Source organism: Homarus americanus, unplaced genomic scaffold (assembly GCF_018991925.1).
Source record: "Homarus americanus isolate GMGI-L3 unplaced genomic scaffold, GMGI_Hamer_2.0 scaffold28, whole genome shotgun sequence".
Lineage (NCBI taxonomy): Eukaryota > Metazoa > Arthropoda > Malacostraca > Decapoda > Nephropidae > Homarus > Homarus americanus.
Genome location: NW_024742238.1, coordinates 9,009,972 through 9,032,544, shown reverse-complemented (window position 1 = coordinate 9,032,544; position 22,573 = coordinate 9,009,972). Strand labels below are relative to the sequence as shown.

The following is a 22,573-nucleotide window of genomic DNA, read 5'->3' as shown; positions in this document are numbered from 1 at the left end:
GACACAGCCAGCTACGACACAGCCAACCACGACACAGCCAACCACGACACAGCCAACCACGACACAGCCAACCACGACACAGCCAACCACAACAGCCATAGTCAACACGACACAGCCAGTTACGACACAGCCAGCCACGACACAGCCAACCACGACACAGCCAACCACGACACAGCCAACCACGACACAGCCAACCACGACACAGCCAGTTACGACACAGCCAACCACGACACAGCCAACCACAGCACAAGCACCTCAAACTTCCTACCATGAATACTGGTTGTGAGTGAAGCTGTATCTCACTGGTTATATTAAGACACAGTATAAAATAATATAAAAATAACATCAACATCCTACTGAGACTCTACCATCACTTAACACTGGCAGACGTTACAGTATTTGTGATCATTGTCTCCTAACTGGTGATAAATTAAAGTGTTTATTTGTGATTAAGTTTCGGTGAATTTTGGAGTTATTTCTCTATAATGTTGTTACACCTTCACTAGGGAGTAATATCATGGTAGGAGCCGTCAGCGCCCTCGACCACCTGCTGTTGTATCCTAATGAAGTGTGGTGGTGTAGCGTATCCTGTAACAGCGGGTTAGAGTGAGTTAACAAACTTTTTCATATATTTCTATACAAGTTAAGACAACGGATTCTTTTCCATTATATAACTTGGTTAAATAGTTGTTAGGTGCAATACGTGTCCACCTTATGGTACTGTCACTCACGGATCACTTCACCTCTACTCTCTTGTAGTAGCAATTTTAATCAACTTTCTGGCCGTGATCCACATAACGTCACTGGTCAGGTGGCGATACACAGCTGTGAGTTTTGTGCCTCACGGGACCTCCGTCAGGGGGGTCGTGTAATAAAGTGTCAACATCATACTATGTTTTATAAAACACGAGTGTTCCCGCCAGCAGGTGAACCAGGCAGCAGTCGGCAGGTGTCCCTGACAGGTAATGAGACAAAGTGTCCCGCCCTCCTACACCTGCTCGAGCACCAGGACCAGTGTTTACCTGAACTGTGGGACGGGGTGCCCCTGGGAGTGGCAGAAGAGGGCGAAGCTGGTACCGATCCCATGAGACGTCCGGATCAGGTCTTGGCTGGGAACTTTCGGGGGCGACAATCCTACGGGAGCTGTGTGTGTGTGACACTCAGTGAGGGCCAGCGTGACACTCAGAGGCTTAACAATTAGGAGCCTGATACACGGGACACGCTGAGTGGTGAGGCTCTCCCCTACCGCCCCTCTAACAAACTAGTATCTAATGATAAAGTTACAACCCACACACTAACATCACCACTACAGCTGGCTGGTCAGGTACTGTACTACTATCGCTTCTTTCCTCACAACATCTACTGGTCCGCCCACCATGTTTCTTTGTTTTATGGTGACACAACGACACGTTTAAGACCTGATGTTAACTGTGTCATCTGACTCTACCTAACACACCTGTACCTCGTTCTGAGTGTACCTGACACATTCTACTTCTCTATCATATGACACACCCGACACCTCCTCCCCCTCTCTCATCCCAGTAGATCATTAAAATGGTATGCAGATTAAACACCAAACCTTTGAGTCTTTTATGTGTATAATCATGAAGCAACTCTGGCGGCCAGGGAGTATAGTGACGGTGCCCCAAGACCTTCCCAGAGTGAGGAGCAGTTAGTATACTTGCCAACACTCCCCGGCCCGGGTCATGTCCCCAGTAGTAAAACATGAGAGCATAACAATAAAGGACCTGCCTGAGTGCTGCTGCTGGTGGTCTGGCCTCTCTTACGTAATATATCTTCACTATATCACCGCCGTTGCTCTATTAAGGATCCTACGAATGTCTCATTAACAAATAGTCAAATGAATGAAGTGGGGCTGATACTGAGGGTGGCAACAGTGTGGGGTGGCATTCTGCAGGTGACAACAGTGGGGATCAGCAACCAAGGTATGCAGTCTCAGCACAGCTCAGCGCCACCTCAGCACGTGATCACACCGTGTCTCCACCTCCACCAACCGAGTAAAACAGCTTTACACACACAACCTACTTCACTTGTTTCACCACAATATTTTAATCATTATCCCCTTCATCATAAACGTAGCTTAGTTCGTCCCCTCACCTCCACAACTTTTAACATATGTTCCAACTATTTCCAACCTGACAGGGATCTTAAATGTATCAAGGAATTACTCTTTCATAATGGTTTACCAGAGAGATTTACCAATACTTATACCAGACTCCTCGGCAGCACAACCAGCACTAGAGATATCATCTACCGCCACATTCCGGACACAAGTCACTTTACTCTTTCCCTCGAACACAAATTTAAAAAACGCATTAGTGATTCCCCTCCATAAACTTCACTAAGAATGATATCCAGCAACAAAAACTATTTCAAAATTCTTCCGAGCTAAGTTGATACCGACACACCGGCACCAACCACCGCACTCAGCTATACTTCACCACACACCATACCGACACACCGGCACCAACCACCGCACTCAGCTACACTTCACCACACACCATACCGACACACCGGCACCAACCACCGCACTCAGCTATACTTCACCACACACCATACCGACACACCGGCACCAACCACCGCACTCAGCTATACTTCACCACACACCATACCGACACACCGGCACCAACCACCGCACTCAGCTATACTTCACCACACACACCAACATCACCTCCAGTTTTCTTAAGCGGACTTTTCAGTTCTGGGAAAGACCAACAACAACACCGACCATGGAAGCTCTCTAACAGTGATGTGGCCTCCGGTGAGCTATTGTGTTCCTTGCCTTAAACTTTGTGTACCTCTCCCCCCTTATCTTTATTATGCTGTTGTACGTTTGTGTGGTTTATCTTAGCACTGGAAATTGTTTACTTTTGTGTGTTAGTATTTTAGAATTGTTCTGTTAATCAATAAAAAGTCCTTTGTTGTTATCGCAACTTTGTGTGTATTGATATTATTGTTTGTGATGTAAACAGTGTGCAGCTATTTACATTATACATGTAGGTGGAGAACACACACACACACACACACACACACACACACACACACACACACACACACACACACACACACACACACACACACACACACACACACACACACACACACACACACACACACACACACACACACACACACACACACACACACACACACACACACACACACACACACACACACACACACACACACACACACACACACACACACACACACACACACACACACACACACACACACACACACACACACACACACACACACACACACACACACACACACACACACACACACACACACACACACACACACACACACACACACACACACACACACACACACACACACACACACACACACACACACACACACACACACACACACACACACACACACACACACACACACACACACACACACACACACACACACACACACACACACACACACACACACACACACACACACACACACACACACACACACACACACACACACACACACACACACACACACACACACACACACACACACACACACACACACACACACACACACACACACACACACACACACACACACACACACACACACACACACACACACACACACACACACACACACACACACACACACACACACACACACACACACACACACACACACACACACACACACACACACACACACACACACACACACACACACACACACACACACACACACACACACACACACACACACACACACACACACACACACACACACACACACACACACACACACACACACACACACACACACACACACACACACACACACACACACACTCCACACAGACCTCCGGCTCTGTGGCTTGCAGTAAGTCATTCCTAAAACCTGTATTTCCTGATCAAACTAATACAACATCTACAGAACAGGGATATATTATTTTTTCTGGTGGGGGTGGAAGAGGGGAGGATGGAGGGGGAGGGGGTGGTGGGGTTTAGGGGAGGAGGGTAATAAATGATATAAATAAATGTATCGTGACCTCCATTCGTTGCTGTGGGTCATCCATGCATACCTAACGAGATTTTAAACCTTTTATCATAAATTTGTATGAATGTCAAGTGGATCTATCGTGGGAAGCTGCTGACGGTGAGGCTATTTTAAATATATCCTACTGATAACCTCCTGACACTCTCCTGACACCCTCCACTATCTTCCAGGAACCTAATTTCGGACACCTATGAGAATTATTATTCTTGTGTCACCTCACCCCCCCCCCCCACACACACCTGTACCTGATGGTGTACCTGCGTATAGAGTACCTTGGTGGTGTACCTGTCTGGCCATGTACCTGTGTACCGGAGGAGGGTTACTCTGGGCGCGGCAGAAGAGGGCGAGGCTGGTGCCGGAGTGTCGGGTCGTCCGTACCACGTCCTCACTCACAAACTTGGGTCCAGACAGTCCTACAGGCTCTGTCGGGGGGCGGACCAGCGGGGTGTGAGGGGGGAAGTCTCCTTGTGGGCGTGGTAGCAGGGATGGAGATGGTGTATTGAACCAAGAGCCATCATGAACGGTATAAGACACACCTCACCTCACCTCACCTCACCTCACCTAACCTATCCTCTACAGCCACGGTCTACACAACACTTCCCGTTAGTTAAAGATACCACGTTTATGTTATTGTCACCATAAGATAATTCAGGTATACCAACTACTCTTTCTACGACATCAATGTTACAGTCACGTGGAAATTACTGTAACTGTAATATGAACTCAAATCGATCCATGTACTGCTGTTTCTTCCACCTTTAAGTTACAGTCAGCTGGGAATTTACTGTACCTGTACTGTACTGACATTCACAACAATCTTTGGGGTGTTGTACCTAAATATAGGAGCTGGAGAGGCCTGGGCGCGACATGTAAGAGCCAAGTCTGCTGACGCTACCTCGCTCATTGTGTCGATCTTGTCCCCGGACGGCAGGCGGGGTGCCGAGCTCCCTATTGAGTCTGAGGGGGAGTGGTGGCCAGGGGGGGGGATGATAAGATGAGAAGGAAGACCGGGGGAGAGAGTGTGTGTGTGTGTGTGTGTGTGTGTGCTGCAAAGGGAGTGAGAGGGAAGAAAGACATGGATATTTTTTGGGGGTGTGTGATGGGATGACAGGACGGGCGGGAATGGGTTGGGTAAATGTGTGTCGGGATGAGTGGAATAAAACAGAAGAGGTGGTGGAAAACGCAGGAAACGTGTGGAGAAGGGAAGGTAAAGACAAGAAAGAGGACGGGAAGGTTAGGAAGAGAGAAGAGGGAGGTAAGAAGGAGAGAGGCGAAGGGTACTCATCTATTACACAGAGGTACACAACACAGTTCTCACTCAGTAGCTGCCGCCAGCCGCTGTTGGTCTAGGGTGACACCCCCCCCCCCTCAGAAAAAACCCTGGCGAATATGGCAAATAATAACTACAAAACACTTTACATCACCAATCTCGATCACAACAACTGCGGTGCTGAGGAAGAGTGTTAGACGTACCCAAAATGTGGGGGCGGGTTGCTCTGGGCCTCACAAAAGAGAGGGACGGAGGACCCAGCCTCCTGTTCCACGATGACACCCTTGTCCCTGCCGGGGAGGTGCGGCTTACTGCTGCCCACAGCCTCTGTAGGACACAGGCCACGTCAGAGGTTGGAAGATGGAAACAAACCACTACAAAGCACAGAGTCCCCGCGACGCACTTCATGACCCAAGGAACTGACGCTGGGATCATGGTACTTTATCCGATACTTCCTCCGCTTGTTAGTCTGTGTTGATCCAGAGTACAGTGTATGTCGTGTTCTCGTCTCTGTATCTCTGTACCTGAACCTGAAGTTGCATATCTACCTGTTCAGATGTCTCCGTGTATGTGTGTGTGTGTGTGTGTGTGTGTGTGTGTGTGTGTGTGTAGTGACCCGAAAGAGCAATAGACACCAGTACCCAGGTGTAGTTGTTCAGGGCGTGGGTGTATAAGAGTGTGGATGACGTGTTTACCGACTTACACTAGACACAGCAGCTCCCCGGCCTCGTGTGGTATACAGCACTAGGTGACCGCACTCCTTTATAACATTCCCTTCACAGACTGTGTGGTGTTTACTGCCACTCAGGTCACGAAAACCCCCCACCCATATTCCTTAACGTAAATATGATAAACAAGTTCTCAAGAAATAAAAACAGTCCATCTTCATTGTACTGTAGATCAACTGTGCTGTTAAACGTACCCAAAATGTGGGGGCGGGAAGCCCTGGGCCTCGCAAAAGAGTGAGACGGAGGACCCAGCCTCCTGCTTCACGTCACCTTGGTTCCTGCTGGGGAGGTGCGGCTTACTGCTGCCCACAGCCTCTGTAGGACACAGGCCACGTCAGGGTGACAGGACGTACAAATTCTATAGGTCAAAGCACAGAGTCCCCGCGACGCACTTCATGACCCAAGGAACTGACGCTGGGATCATGGTACTTTATCCGATACTTCCTCCGCTTGTTAGTCTGTGTTGATCCAGAGTACAGTGTATGTCTCTGTATCTGTAGTTGCATCTCTACCAGTGCATGTCACTGTATCTCTATATGTCTCTACCTGTACCTCTACTGTTGTTACTATACAAATGACACAATATACACCAATTCCTATCCCCCACACGTCCTTATACCGCCAACATCCTGCCACCGACGCTCACTCCGTCAACTTTGTTCCATCAAATAAGTTGGCGGCTGTGTTAAACCTTCCCAGTGAGCCTCTCACCTTAGGCGTCTTATTTGAACCTGTTAAGATGTCCGGGTGTAGGTGTAGCGACCTGAGTGTACAGTAGGCAGCAGTGTCCAGGTGTAGATGCTGTAAAAGTGTGGATAGTGTGTGATTTACATTTATGTCTCACTCAGAAGCTCCCCGACAGCCGGTGGTGGACTACAGTGCCGCGTTCCTCTCAACACGCCCTGGAGAACACGCCCCAATGATCTCCCTCACTAATGAACCTTAGCCTTAGCCAATAAGACAAATAAGTTCTCGGGAAATAAGAACTGTCCATCTCTATTGTAGATCATCAACTGAGGTGCTGTCAAACGTACCCAAAATGTGGGGGCGGGAAGCCCTGGGCCTCACAAAACAGTGTGACGGAGGATCCAGCCTTCAGCTCCATGTCATCCTGGTTCCTGCTGGGGAGGCGCGGCTTACTGCTGCCTACAGCCTCTGTAGGACACAGGCCACGTCAGGGTGACAGGACATGTAAACTGACTACTGTACTACAACGCACAGAGTCCCCGCGAGGCACTTGACGGACCAAGGAACTAACGCTGAGATTATGGTACCCTCGTCTAATACTTCCTCTGCTTGTTAGTTTGTTATGTTGATTCCAAGAAAAAATTATGTGCTGCTGTCATCGTGTAACCTCTGTCCCTGTACTTGCATGTTTATCGGTACAGTACAGGTAATGTATTTCTACATAACTCTACTACGTGTACCTCTACTGTTGTTACTACATATATGACCAACTCCTAGCCAACACCGTCCCTATAAATCACTAACCTGCCGTCACCGACGCTCACCCCATCAACTTTGTTCCATCAAATAAGCTGACGGCTGTGTTGAACCTTCCCAGTGAACCTCTCACCTTGTGTTCTGACTTGTTAAGCTATCCATGTGTAGCCACCTGGGTGTGCAGTGTCCAGGTGTAGGTGTTGTGGGTGTAGGAGTGTGGATGGTATGTGGAGTGCCTTACACTACACACCTCCCCGGCAGTCGGTGATGCAGCACTCCTCCTACATTCACTTCAAGAAACCTCACACTGTTCTCCCCTACCAAGATACCTTAGTAAATACAACAAACAAAACCTAAAGAAATAAACAGAGTCCATCTCCATTGTTGTGCTGAGGGTGAGTGTTAGACGTACCCAAAATGTGGGGGCGGGAAGCCTTGGGCCTCACAAAAGAGCGTAACGGAGGACCCAGCCTCCTGCTCCACTATTTCCACCTTGTTCCTGCTGGGGAGACGCGGCTTACTGCTGCCCACAGCCTCTGTAGGACACAGGCCACGTCAGGAGTGGGTAGATGGAAAATGACCACTACAAACTACAGAGTCCCGCGAGGCACTTCATAACCCAAAGAACTGATGCTGGGATTTTGGTACTTTAACTGATACTTCCTCTGCTTGAAATGTTTTACTGTTTATGTAACTGTACCTGTACCGCCACTGTTGTTTCTGAGTTAATAAAATGACGATGTATCTCTGCACCCACGTACTACACGCCCCTCCTGCCACCGACACTCACTCCACGGCATCAACTATGTTCCATCAAATAAGTTAGCGGCTGTGTTAAACTATTCCTAAAGAACCACTCACCTTTGTCCTATTATGTATACCGTGTCAAGATGTCCAGGTGTGTGTGTGTGTGTGTGTGTCGGTGGGTCAATGTAGTGACCACAAGTGTCCAGAAGGAGGGGTGTGTGGGTGATGAGGTGAAATTCCCGCCACTACAGTACACAGCTCCCCCGGCTGCTGAACTATGGTGCCCCACTTTTAACTCCCCTTCACAACACAAACACACTGCCCCACCCCTATCAAAACCCTTATCGAGTATCACAAACGAGTACTAATAGACCACCTCGCACCACCAGGACGAGTATGCTGAGGAAGAGTGTTAGACGTACCCAAAATGTGGGGGCGGGTTGCTCTGAGCCTCACAAAAGAGAGGGACGGAGGACCCAGCCTCCTGTTCCACGATGTCACCCTTGTCCCTGCCGGGGAGGTGCGGCTTACTGCTGCCCACAGCCTCTGTAGGACACAGGCCACGTCAGGGTGACAGGACGTACAAATTCTATAGGTCAAAGCACAGAGTCCCCGCGACGCACTTCATGACCCAAGGAACTGACGCTGGGATCATGGTACTTTATCCGATACTTCCTCTGCTTGTTTGTTTGTTGTGTTGATCCAGAGTACAGTTTATGTCGTGTTCTCGTCTCTGCACCTGTAGTGAAAGTGTCGTGCGGAAAGCAGCAGTGTGCAGGTGTTGAAGGCATGTGCGTGTGTGCTTAGGTATTAGTGGTGAGTGTGAGGGTGTAGGGGGAGGGCGGGACAGGTGTGTTAGAGGATCAACAGTACTCACCTGGAGGCGGGGGCCGGGTTACCTTGAGCCTGGCAGAAGAGAGAGAAGGAGGACCCCGCCCGTTGTGTCAACATTGAGCCCGTCTCCTTGGAGGGCAGCTGGGGCCCCGCCAGACCTATGGGCTCTGTACCATGACACCCCACGTTAACTCCTGCTTTAGTCACCAACACTACAGGTACTTGTTAACCTCACACTTCAGGAAGCCCAAATGTAGCCCATAATGATACCTAATTCAACCTAACTTAACTCAGCCCGCCTTACATTAACCTAACCTGCCCTAACCTAACCTAGCCTAGCCTAACATAACCTAACTTAACCTAACCTAACCCAGCCTTAACAAAATATTTACACTGTACACTGACCATCAGCATAAAACTATAGCGGTATTGCTCACCACACGTCCCTATATCACCCGGGAAGCCAACAGTGAAATTCATCATCTGAGCTCCGGCGACTGACAGTGACATTTGAAGACTAACCTCACGACCTGTAGCTCTACCACCGTACATCCTTATGTGGAGAAGAACTTATTTTGTCTATGGTGTTGACAGGATGTAGGAGCCTGAAGGTCACTTAAGACTTGACCTCAATCGTGCCCCTCGGGTTGCGTCACGTCCGCTTACGTCTGCTGATGATACTCGACACCCGCTGTTTACTCCTGCTCAAGATGCTGGGAGGTGCCTCAGTAACAACTAATTTACCACAGTCACTACCACACCCACCATGGTCAGTCACCACCATAGTCGGTCACCACTACACTACCTGGTGGAGGGAGGAGGTGACGCCTGCGACTCACACAGTATCGTCGTCGCCACCATAGATTCTACTTCGAAATTCTGAGCCTTGTTCCTTGTGGGGAGCCGAGGCCCCGTCAGCCCCACCGCCTCTGTAAGGAAGCACCAGCACACGTCCTTATCCAGCAAGTACTCCTGGTTACCTAAGCTGGGGTCTGGTACCTCGCACTAGTCAAACCAATGGGGTATTACGTACAGTGGAAGCATGGACTCGTAATTACAGGACACATTTGGCCAATCCACGACGAGGAGGAAAGTAAGTGAATCAAAATTTCGAGCTGCTTCACATACACTATGGCTCAACACGGGATCGAAACAATACTCTGAACCTGAACCCTTGGCTGGACCATAGTTCCCCTTAAATAGAGAAAACATATGAAGCTTTGAGTCATTCAAGTCTCAGGTGGAAATTCGAATCGATCTTAGAGTTCATTTAGTACTGTGGGTTATAGGGATGAGTGAGAGGAGTTCCCACAGTCCAGTTTACTATACGAGAACGCCCAGCCCTCCTCCTCAGCGGGGCTTATATCAGAGGAACTACCTGAAGGTGGGTTGAGGGTGGGCCTGGGCGTCACACAGGAGGGTCGTGGGGCTACCAGACACCACCTCGAACGTCTGGGAACGGCTACGTGTGGTGAGACGAGGACCACTGCTACCTGCCGGATCTGTAACACCAAACACACACACGTTCACACACCTCACACACACGTTCACACAAACACACACACGTTCACACACCTCACACACACACACACACACACACACGTTCACACACCTCACACACACGTTCACACAAACACACACACGTTCACACACCTCACACACACACACACACACACACGTCTCACCATCTATACCAGGAAAGGTTTTGAATGCTGGGACACTGGGTTGGGTTCATCAAGCCCTACCTGCCGTGGTAACTATTGGCCCACCTGAGATCTTCCTAAATTTCACCCAATTCTCCTGAATCCATATAATCTTACATAAATATACGCACATAAAAATAAAACTATATTCAAACTTCATTCGTTAGATAACATCATTCCTCTAAACTTCACTCATTAGCTAACATCATTCCTTTAAACTTTATTCATTAGCTAAAATCATTCCTTTAAACTTCATTCTTAATCAAATTCATTCCTTTCAACTTCACTCATTAGCTAACATCATTCCTCCAAGCTTCATTCATTAGATAATATTTCAAAGCTTCACTCATTAGCTAACATCATTCCTCCAAGCTTCACTCATTAGCTAACATCATTCCTCCAAGCTTCACTCATTAGCTAACATCATAGATAATATTTCAAAGCTTCACTCATTAGCTAACATCATTCCTCCAAGCTTCATTCATTAGATAATACTTCAAAGCTTCACTCATTAGCTAACATCATTCCTCCAAGCTTCATTCATTAGATAATATTTCAAAGCTTCACTCATTAGCTAACATCATTCCTCCAAGCTTCATTCATTAGATAATACTTCAAAAGCTCCACTCATTAGCTAACATCATTCCTCCAAGCTTCATTCATTAGATAATATTTCAAAGCTTCACTCATTAGCTAACATCATTCCTCCAAGCTTCATTCATTAGATAATATTTCAAAGCTTCACTCATTAGCTAACATCATTCCTCCAAGCTTCACTCATTAGCTAACATCATTCCTCCAAGCTTCATTCATTAGATAATATTTCAAAGCTTCACTCATTAGCTAACATCATTCCTCCAGGCTTCATTCATTAGATAATACTTCAAAGCTTCACTCATTAGCTAACATCATTCCTCCAAGCTTCACTCATTAGCTAACATCATTCCTCCAAGCTTCATTCATTAGATAATATTTCAAAGCTTCACTCATTAGCTAACATCATTCCTCCAGGCTTCATTCATTAGATAATACTTCAAAGCTTCATTCATTAGCTAACATCATTCCTCCAAGCTTCACTCATTAGCTAACATCATTCCTCCAAGCTTCATTCATTAGATAATATTTCAAAGCTTCACTCATTAGCTAACATCATCCCTCCAAGCTTCATTCATTAGATAATACTTCAAAGCTTCATTCATTAGCTAACATCATTTTCACAACAGGTTTACACAGCAGGCCGTAGATAACAAGACTAAATGGAAGATAATGATAACGGCTCTGTGTCACGAGTCCTTTGTAAAACCTTGGTGCAAAACGTGACCTACCAACAGACAACCGCAAGACACCCGTAAGACACCCATAAGACAACCGCAAGACACCCATAAGATACCTGCAAGACACCCTTAAGACAACCGCAACAGACACCCGAAACTGATAGCTGCAAGACTAACGTTACAAACACCCGCTTTAGACAACCGCAACAGACAACCGCAACAGACACCCAGATCACCCTACAGCAGACAACACAGACAACCAAGGAACACACACACACACACACACACACACACACACACACACACACACACACACACACTCTATTTCCACATCTAACACATTACATTACACCGTCACTGCAATGTATGCTAATTACAGCTTCGTATCAAAGAGTACCTTACAAAAATACTGTAACCATAATTCCATGTACCATTCTGATCCTTAATGAACAGAATTACAGTATGCATTGTGACGACCAATTCTTTGTAATCATATTGTCAGTACAGTATGTGAGATGGTACTGTACCCATGTATTCAACACGTCCCATATCTATTACAGTAACATACAGCAGTAACACAAAACAGTACATAATGTATTGTACCCATATTACAGGTAACCCCCCCGCCTTTACCTCCATGAACATTACAGAAATGGTTTGAAATTACAAGTAGTACATTAGCATAGTACATATATAGTGTTACTTCCCTCCCTCCCACAATTACATTACAGTAACATAAACACAGTACAAATATTATGTACGTTACTCCTGTACCACTCCTCCCATTAATTACATTACAGTAACACATAGTACAAATATTATGTAATTTACTCTTCTACCTCCCATCCCTCATTACTAATACAGTAACATATGCATAATCTCAATACAATAAGAGAGTAGAGTACAATAACCTTAGAGTACAATAACAGAGTACAGTACTATCATGAGTACACCTCACCACCCTCCATCATCACGAAAGCGAAGAATTTTTGGACTACTCTAAAAGACTAAAACAGTGATATTACCCTGGCGCGTCATGCTCTCTACCTCCTGTGGACTGAAAATCACTAAAATGGGGGGTTAAGAATCATTGAAAGGGTGGGAGTTGAGATTCTCTAAAAGGGAGGTATGAGAATCACTAAAAGGGGTGTAAGAATCACTAAAGGGTGGGCGGGGGTTAAGAATCATTTGTAGACAAGTTTAAAAAGTGTAAAAAAAAAAATAGGGTTCAAATATGGCAGTAAGGGGTTAAGAATCATCAGTCAAGGGTTAAGGATTTCCAGTTAAGGGTTAAGAATCGCCAGTCAGGAGTTAAGAATCGCCAGTCAGGAGTTAAGAATCACCAGTCAGGAGTTAAGAATCAGCATTTGGGGGTTTAGAATCACCAGTAAGGATTAGGGTCTAAGAATCATCATCAGGAGGGTTAAAATACTAGTTAGGAATCAAGAATAGTAAGCAAAGGTTGAAAATTACCGAAAAAAGTTAGGAATCACTAATATAGGTTAAGATTCACCAATATAGGCTTAAGAATCACCATTAGAGGTTGAAAATCACCGCAACAGATTAAGAATCATCAATATAAGTTTAAGAATCACCACTATAGGTTAAGAATCATCAATATAAGTTAAGAATCACCACTATAGGTTTAAGAATCACCACTATAGGCTTAAGAATCACCACTATAGGTTAAGAATCATCAATATAAGTTAAGAGTCACCAATATAGGCTAAGAATCACCACTATAGGTTAAGAATCACCAATATAGGCTTAAGAATCACCAATATAGGTTAAGAATCACTAATATAGGTTAAGAATCACCAATATAGGCTAAGAATCACCACTATAGGTTAAGAATCACCACTATAAGTTAAGAATCACCAATATAGGCTAAGAATCACCACTATAGGTTAAGAATCACCAATATAGGCTAAGAATCACCACTATAGGTTAAGAATCGCCACTATAAGTTAAGAATCACCAATATAGGCTAAGAATCACCAATATAGGCTTAAGAATTACCAATATAGGTTAAGAATCACCAATATAGGCTTAAGAATCACCAATATAGGTTAAGAATCACCAATATACATTAGGCTTAAGAATCACCAATAAAGATTCAACGTCTTATGTAATACGTGAACATCAGCAAGTGATTCTAACAAGCGAAAGAGGAACTAAGAATCAAGGTACCACACCCAATCTTTCATCCAATCTCTTACGCCTAATCCCTTGACGAGTATCCCGCGTAATTTCACTCAATCATCATCCAATCAGACGAATCACTGGGCTCCATTACAAAGATTATCTAGAATCAATGTCAACGAATCATTTAATCAAGAAGGAAACCAATTCCAGCTCAGGGAGAAAGGCTGCGTGTGATTGGCTGAGAGAGAGAGAGAGAGAGAGAGAGTGTACCTGTCACGTCAGCTAACACGTCAGGTGGATCGTGTCAGCAATGTCAGGATGTCACAAGAGGGAGCCACAAGTTACAACAGTGAATGGGGGTTGGTCTTGATGCTGACACACACACACACACACACACACACACACACACACACAGACAGTTGAGACTAAGTAAAGTATGTGAGACACTACTGTTACTTAAGTCACCTCTACCTCCTGTGGGAACTGGAGGAGGAAGGAAAGGAGGGGAGGAACAAGGAGGGGAAGAAGAAGATGTGGATGGTGAAGTTGGGGAGGGAGGGAGGCAAGGAGAGGGGAAAGGGACAGAGGAGGAAGGGAAGGTAGGAAAAAAGATGGGGGGAAGAAGAGGGAAAAAAAGAGTAAAGAGGAAGAGGAAAACAAGAGACTAGGGGGAGGGAGATAATAACAGGGACGCGCCAGAGTAACAAACCACAAGCCTCACTTACCTTTGCTGGCATCAGGTGTCCGGCGAGGAGACTGACCGTCACATCTACTTAATGATTGACTCAGAGAATTAGTCAGTAAGGTGGTAGTAATGTGGCTTCAACACCCTCCCTCCCTCAACACCTACAAGTGCCCTACGTGACGTGTGACCTACAAACCACTACTATTTCATTCACAAAAGTGTATGTGGGCGCGACGTTGTGTTTACTATCTCTCACAGGCAGAGGCTATTGACCAATCTGATTTTTTACTCGATATATTTAATTTACGGTAAAGATTTTAATCAAGATGACAAGTGGCAGATTAAACAGCCAATTATGAATAGCCAATTAATATTTTTAGCGAGTTAAATTTTGTAATTTAGCGAGACGGCAGGGGTACCCTATCCCAACATTCAGGCTCCTTGTTGACGACCAGCGGCAACCCCAGACACACCTCACACCACCCTGACCATACCTTAGTGTTTACCTGCAGCTGATTCTGCTTATTTAACTCACGGCGTCAAGGTGTTGTGATAATGTCTTTCCAAGGTTGTCACTGGTTAATGTCATATACACACACATATACATACAATATATGGCAATATTTATCACATTTCAAGTTACTTTAATAAATCAACTTCAATATGGCAAACTTTAAATTTGTAAATACTGTCAAATTACGTTACTTAACAATCAAAGGCTTTAACAGAATCAAGTATATATGAACAAATTTGTTTATATGTAAGAAAATTATTAAATTATTGCTACACTAACAATATATCCTCCCTCCCTTCCTCCCACTCCTCTGTTACCTAATTTATTCCTCTTTCATTTATTTATCCTCCCTCCCTCCCTCCCTCCCTCCCCTACACACTACATCAAGCTCCTCAGTCTCTCACCCAACGCAGCCTCACTATCCATCCCTCGTTCATGACCATTCATTCGTCTCCTCAAGTCCTCAACTATCTACACCTTTTTCTCTATCGACTATCCATCATCTAATTCTTCCCTCTCTCTCTCTCTCTCTCAGGTCCAGCACTGTATACCGACCCAAAATCCCAACCCCAAACCAGAACCAACCCAGTAGACCCATCCCCCTAGTAGTCCTCCCCCAAGTAGCACAGCCCCTAGGTCCCAACACAGCCCCTAGGTCCTAACCAATAGACATCCTTACCTCCTAACCCTATACAGCCCCTTAGGTCCTAACACAGCCCTGCACCAACTCTAACTCCTAACCCAGTAGACATCCGTACCCCCTAGCCCTATACAACCCCGTAGGTCCTAACCCAGCCCTAAACACCCTTCAGGGACGTACCGGAGATGACAAGACGTCCAGCAGTAGCAGAGAGGCGGGTCTCCTGGGTGAGGCGGTGCACGGTGCGACACTTGTAGCTCTTGAAGCCGTCCTCGGAACTCACGGAGCGGATGTGCAATTCGCCAGAAGGCAGGACGAGGTACTTGCCGTCTGAGAGGTGACACACACACAGGTACGTTAATTACAATGTTGTGATAACCTGCTGGGGTATGATCCATTCACCCACCCGTCAGGTAGGTGTCATGCCCAGCTAGCACGGCTAACACTCCCCTCGAGGACTTTTAACAAATGATAATAATCTTTCTTATTGGTATTATTGTGTTCTTATATACTTCTATTACAATTATTGTCTCCTTGTTTATTATTAATTTATATTACTACAATTACGGTGATTCTGACTAAAACATATTAACATTTCTCTCAGTTTTTTCTTGAATCACCTCAGAGTCAGAACAGGAGTTGACTCTCGTTCAGGATAATGCTACGTGTTACAGCAACGTGTATATACTACATCTTTTATTCAAATTTTACGTTTTTAATGTATTACTATTGTCTTTATGGTTAAATACAAACAGTTTTCCTCAACAACTTCTTCACAACAATCTACTGAGGTGTGTGTTTTGAACCACCTCTTATTAGCTTACATTATCAGGTAAAAGTCCCAGAGAAAAGGTTACCCGTATTTACATAAGAATAATAACCTCATCACAGATTCACTTTCTCACCCAAAAATCTGATGATGTTTGAGCCGGCGTTAATGTGAGTACTAATTAACTGGATGCCTGGCTCCGCCCCCCACCCCCTCCTCCACTACACCCGCCCCCTGGCTCCACCCATTGGTGTAGCTCCTCCCACCACCTCTACGCCCCACCCACAACGGCCTCTGGCTCCGCCCACATCCGTCCTCTACACGTCCTGGTTGCCGTCATGGTTGGGTACGAGAGGCTTTGGGAGGTTTCAAGTGGGCATCATCCCAGCCACTTGTTTCTTTATATCTATATTAAAATCCCACTGAAAAAAACTACCAATTAAGTGAATCTGTGAAGACACAATAATAACCAGGTATGAAGTTTGCCAGGTGTAATTAATAACAGAGTAATAACAATGTGAATACGTATATAAACTTCCCAACAAAATATAAATATCATGAAGAAAAAGAAACAGTCCAGGATCCACACTCACAAAGGCTCCTATGATGAATATTTTCCTCTGCTAACACGAGACAAAGAGAAACACACCTACTGGCTGACTTAAATTAAAACACACAATAACACACAAATTCTACCTTAACTAGACACCTTCATTACCAACACTTACGAGACAAAATTACGGTACGGAAATTCACCAAAAAATAAATAAATAAAAAAAATCCTCGACCGTAACTTTGAATTATGTAGTGTGAAGGTATCCAGTTTAAGCAGAGTTCCTGTTGTCATTGTTGTGTTTTAGTTGAAGTACAGTAGTTAGGTTCATTCCCTCACCTTCACTACAGAGAAAGAAATACCATCCCTGGACCCCCTGTGAGTGACCTATGACTCAGTCCAGCTTATTTTATTTAGTACTGAAGGCCAGGCGAGTGTGGCCATCTCACTGAAGGACAGGTGAGTGTGGCCGTCTCACTTAGGCCAGGTGAGTGTGGCCGTCTCACTGAAGGCCAGGTGAGTGTGGCCGTCTCACTGAAGGCCAGGTGAGTGTGCCCTTCTGCGCCTCTCCCCCCGATAGCTGGCAAAAACAACATGGCAAACTTCATACTCTGGACATGGCAAAGTTCATATATACTGTATACCCCCCGAGACATGGCAACTCTCACCAGTCCCCACACTGTCACTAACAGCCTAAATCTAAACTTTAACTGGAAAAATATATTTACCTCCACAAATACAATAAAAGAAACTGACTTTAATTTAATATCTTTGCAAGTTTTAATTTATTATTTTAACAAATCTACCAAAGAAAAAAATTACTTTCTTTAGAAATTCAATAAAAGAAACTGATTTTAAAAACATATATATAAAATTCAGACAAATTACTTTACTTTAATTCCACTTCAAATAAACTTTCATTTTTTTTTACTCTACTTTTAAATTTACTCTTGAAAAATGTTGCCTAAAACACCTAAACATTGTACTGTATACCTAAGACTCAACATAAACATAACATGAACATGATAAATAAACATTGAAGAAGAGAAGAGAGAGGAGTGAGGAGCACGGTGGGGTGTGTTGACCACTCTCATGAATAACACATGAACCGTGGGGCCATGATCAGTGAGGGCCATGATCAATAAGGACCATGATCAGTGAGGGGCCGCCGTGTCAGGACCATGATCAATAAGGACCACGATCAATAAGGCCATGAATAATAAGGACCATGGATAATGAGAGATCATGATCAGAAGGCCATGAACATTAAGTGCCATGAATAATAAAGGCCATGAATAATAAAGGCCATGAAAAATAAGGGCCATTAATAAGACCCACAAACAATAAGGGCCATTATCAATGAGGGCCATGATCAATAAGGGCCATGACTCAGCGGACACACCACCCACGTCTTCCCTCACTAGTAATAACACAACACACATATATATAATGCAACAAGTTCTTCACATTTCACTAAAGTTCACATCAATAAGATCAATAATACAATAATCTATGCAAGAATCAATCATGTAGGAAGATCAACGTGTAGCTCGACCCGTGGTGCTGAAATTATGTAGAATGATGCACAGTACCGTAATGTGTAGTACAGTACCGTGTAATGGTAGTGTACCGTAATGTGTAGTACAGTACCATAATGTGTAGTACAGTACCGTAATGTTAAGTACAGTACCGTAATGTGTAGTACAGTTCCATAATGTGTAGTACAGTACCGTAATGTATACAATTGCAATGTGATAGTACGTAAATAACAGTACGTCATAATGTAGCAGTGCAATTACGTAATGTGTCAGTACAATACATAATGTGTAATACAGTACCATAATGTGTAGTACAGTACCGTAATGTGTAGTACAGTACCATAATGGGTACTACAATATAGACTGTCTCATAAATCACTAATATGTATTCAGTATGTAGAAAGGTTAAATTACAGAACATTTAACAATAGGATGACCACATATACAGAAACTATGTAGCAATATCATCACTACAGTTACTATATATTAATAACATATTTCGTATATTTAGTGAAGTGTTACAGAGTAACATGGTATGGTGGTGGTGGCAGAGTAACATGGTGTAAGTGTGGTGGCGAGAACATGAGTATGGTGGTGGTGGCGAGTAACATGGTGGTGGTGGTGGCGAGTAACATGTGGTGGTGGTGAGTAACATATGAGTGTGGTGGTGGGCAGTAACATGTGGTGGTGGTGGTGGTGATTAACATGAGGTGGTGGTGGTGGTGAGTAACATAGTGTGGTGGTGAGTAACATAGGTGTGGTGGTGAGTAACATGAGTATGGTGGTAGAAGTGAATAACATGAATGTGGTGGTGGTGGTGGTAACAGTGAGTATGGTGGTGGTGGCAGAGTAACATGTGGTGGTGGTGGTGATTAACATGAGTGTGGTGGTGGTGGTGAGTAACATGAGTGTGGTGAGTAACATGAGTGTGGTGGTAGATGCTATGAGTATGGTGGTAGTAGTGAATAACATGAATGTGGTGGTGGTGGTGAGTAAAATGAGTGTGGTGGTGGTAGTGGTGGTGGTGGTACTATGAATGTGGTGGTGGTGGTGGTGAGTAACATGGTGTGGTGGTGGTAGTGAATAACATGAATGTGGTGGTAGTAGTGAATAACATGAATGTGGTGGTGGTGGTGGTAGTAGTGAGTAACATGAATGTGGTGGTGGTGGTGAGTAATGGGAGTGTGGTGGTGGTGGTAGTAGTGAACATGAATGTGGTGGTGGTGGTGAGTAAAATGAGTGTGGTGGTGGTGATGAATAACATGAGTGTGGCTGCAGTCATCGTCACGGCAGCTTCCCCCATCACTCACACACCACTGCCAGCCTCACACGGTGTACACACATGGCAGCTAACAGTTACGTACACCACACAGTCATGAGGTAATATACAGTATACATATATACCCATAAACAAAGACGTTACTCAAGGCAGGAAACGCTGGGGATGCGTCACTTCCGGTCAGCCATCCGGGACATCTTGGGAAAACCTTGAATCACATGATATAAACAGGACTATGCTTTAATGTGAAGGCAACCCATACATCCTGGTGACTGTGATACATCCTGAGTGGTGGTCCCTAACAGAGGTGGTCGATAACAGAAATGGTCGATAACAGAGGTCGATAACAGATGTGGTTCCTAGCACAGATGGTCCCTAACAGGTGGTCCTTAACAGTGTTTAACAGAGGAGGTCGCTAACAGACGCGGTTCCTAACAGAGGAGGTCGCTAATAGTAGAGGTCGGTACAAGAGGTTACCAACACAGGATGTTACTTGCGTTTAGTGGTCGATAACACAGGAAGTTGATACTTGAGGTCAGTCGGTCGTTGTAAAGGTCCCTAACAGAGGTGGTCCCTAGTCCCTAATAGAAGTGGTCCCTAATAGAGGTGGTCCCTAGTTCCTATAAAGTGGTCCCTAATAGAAGTGGTCCCTAATAGAGGTGATCCCTAACAGAGGTGGTCCCTAGTCCCTAATAGAAGTGGTCCCTAGTTCCTAATAGAAGTGGTCCCTAATAGAAGTGGTCCCTAATAGAGGTGATCCCTAACAGATGTGGTCCCTAGTCCCTAATAGAAGTAGTCCTTAATAGAAGTGGTCCCTAACAGAGGTGGTCCCTAATAGAAGTGGTCAATAATAGAGGTGGTCCCTAACAGATGTGGTCCCTAGTCCCTAAAAGAAGTAGTCCCTAATAGAAGTGGTCCCTAACAGAGGTGGTCCCTAGTCCCTAATAGAAGTGGTCACTAATAGAGATGGTCCCTAACAGAGGTGGTCCCTAGTCCCTAATAGAAGTAATCCCTAATAGAAGTGGTCCCTAACAGAGGCTAAGTGTATTTTAAAGACCCGTCAGATATTCTAGGCCAGGTCAAGTCAAGTCAAAATACACACTACACAGCGTGAGATACACATATAAACTGATTTGGTTTTTCCATCATAAGCGACTGGTAAAGACAGCTGCCTCCTCCTCTCTCTAACAACTTGTAGCCAGAGTCTGACAATAAAACAGTGTTCCCGGTCTTCACGGATCCATCCACTACCCATCCTCGACGGCCCCAACAAAGCACAGCTCAACTTTTGTCCCCTCTGCCTTAAGTTAAAAGAGCGATTGATGCAAACGACAACAAATAACTGGTTTTCTGCGGTCAAAGAAGTGAGTCCCCTCTTGTCGGGTTTTGAGGACCAAGCTAAGAGGATTATGATGGTGGGCGGAGGAGCCATGGTAGTCCAGTGTGAGAGATATATTATGTGGTTAATGGCTGGGAGAATAAGAGTAGAAGTATCGAGTTAATATCTTATGTGAGGATGAGGAATATCTGGTTAATATCTGTGTGAGGATGAGGTATATATGGTAGGTGGGTGGTCCCGCGGGTGTACCATAGTTGAGGGAGGGGTAGTAGGACTGGCCCTCCCCCGTCACCCAGGCCTGCACGCTCACGAAGTCGGCCACGAAGGAGGGGATGGAGCACTTGAGGATCGCCGCGTTGCCCCGGATGACAAACTCGTCGCTGACACGGGTCTCGTACGCCTGAGCCACCACTGTAAACATCACGAGCACCGCCTCCGTCAGCCAGTACTCACACCAACAGCATGCATCATATACAAAGGATGGCAACGGGAGAGATGTGAAAGACGAGAGACAGTGAAAGAAAAAGAAAGAAATTTAGATAATCTCTTATATTTTACTGCCTTCATTTGTCTTCTGAAAATTAGTAATGAATCTGAAAAATAAATTATCCAGGTCACGGTATAATGATGTCCCGCTGAAAGACAAATATTATATTAGTGCATATCCCCGAGGACTGAAGAGTTTATATACTGTGGGTGACGTCAGGAGGTCCCTCGTCACTGACACAGGTACAAATATCACCACCTTCAGCCTCCACACCTACAACCTTTACACCTATATATGCTGGGGATCAGATCGTCCTCCCTTACAGAAGGATCTCGTTGTCTCAAACATCGTGAATACAAACTCAGACACAATAAAGAATAAGATAATAATAATAATCCATAAAACCAAGAATAAACCTCAAAAACCTAGAATCAGGGATAAAATGGATGAGAAGAAACAAAATCAACGTAGAATCACATAAAAACTAAAACTGGGATGAAGACAAAACCAGAATGGAGGGAATGTTTGGAGCGGTAAGGCCACGATACTGACATCAGAGGGACAGCTCG

The 22,573-nt window shown here is 45.0% G+C and overlaps 1 protein-coding gene across 50 annotated transcripts in view; it reads right to left on the bottom strand.

The window, feature by feature from the left end:
• The window catches only part of LOC121876609 (Down syndrome cell adhesion molecule-like protein Dscam2), a 254,991-nt gene that overhangs the window by 190,808 nt on the left and 41,610 nt on the right, over positions 1-22,573 (bottom strand). For 45 of the 50 annotated variants that reach the window (XM_042381873.1, XM_042381869.1, XM_042381830.1 and 42 more), the window contains exon 4: positions 16,220-16,369. In XM_042381873.1, coding sequence (XP_042237807.1) covers positions 16,220-16,369 — 150 coding nt within the window. Of the gene's footprint in view, positions 1-6,248; positions 6,370-7,909; positions 8,034-9,121; positions 9,246-9,883; positions 10,008-10,456; positions 10,581-16,219; positions 16,370-22,573 lie in introns of all 50 variants that reach the window. The other 5 variants (XM_042381849.1, XM_042381861.1, XM_042381832.1 and 2 more) reach the window with 5 other exon arrangements.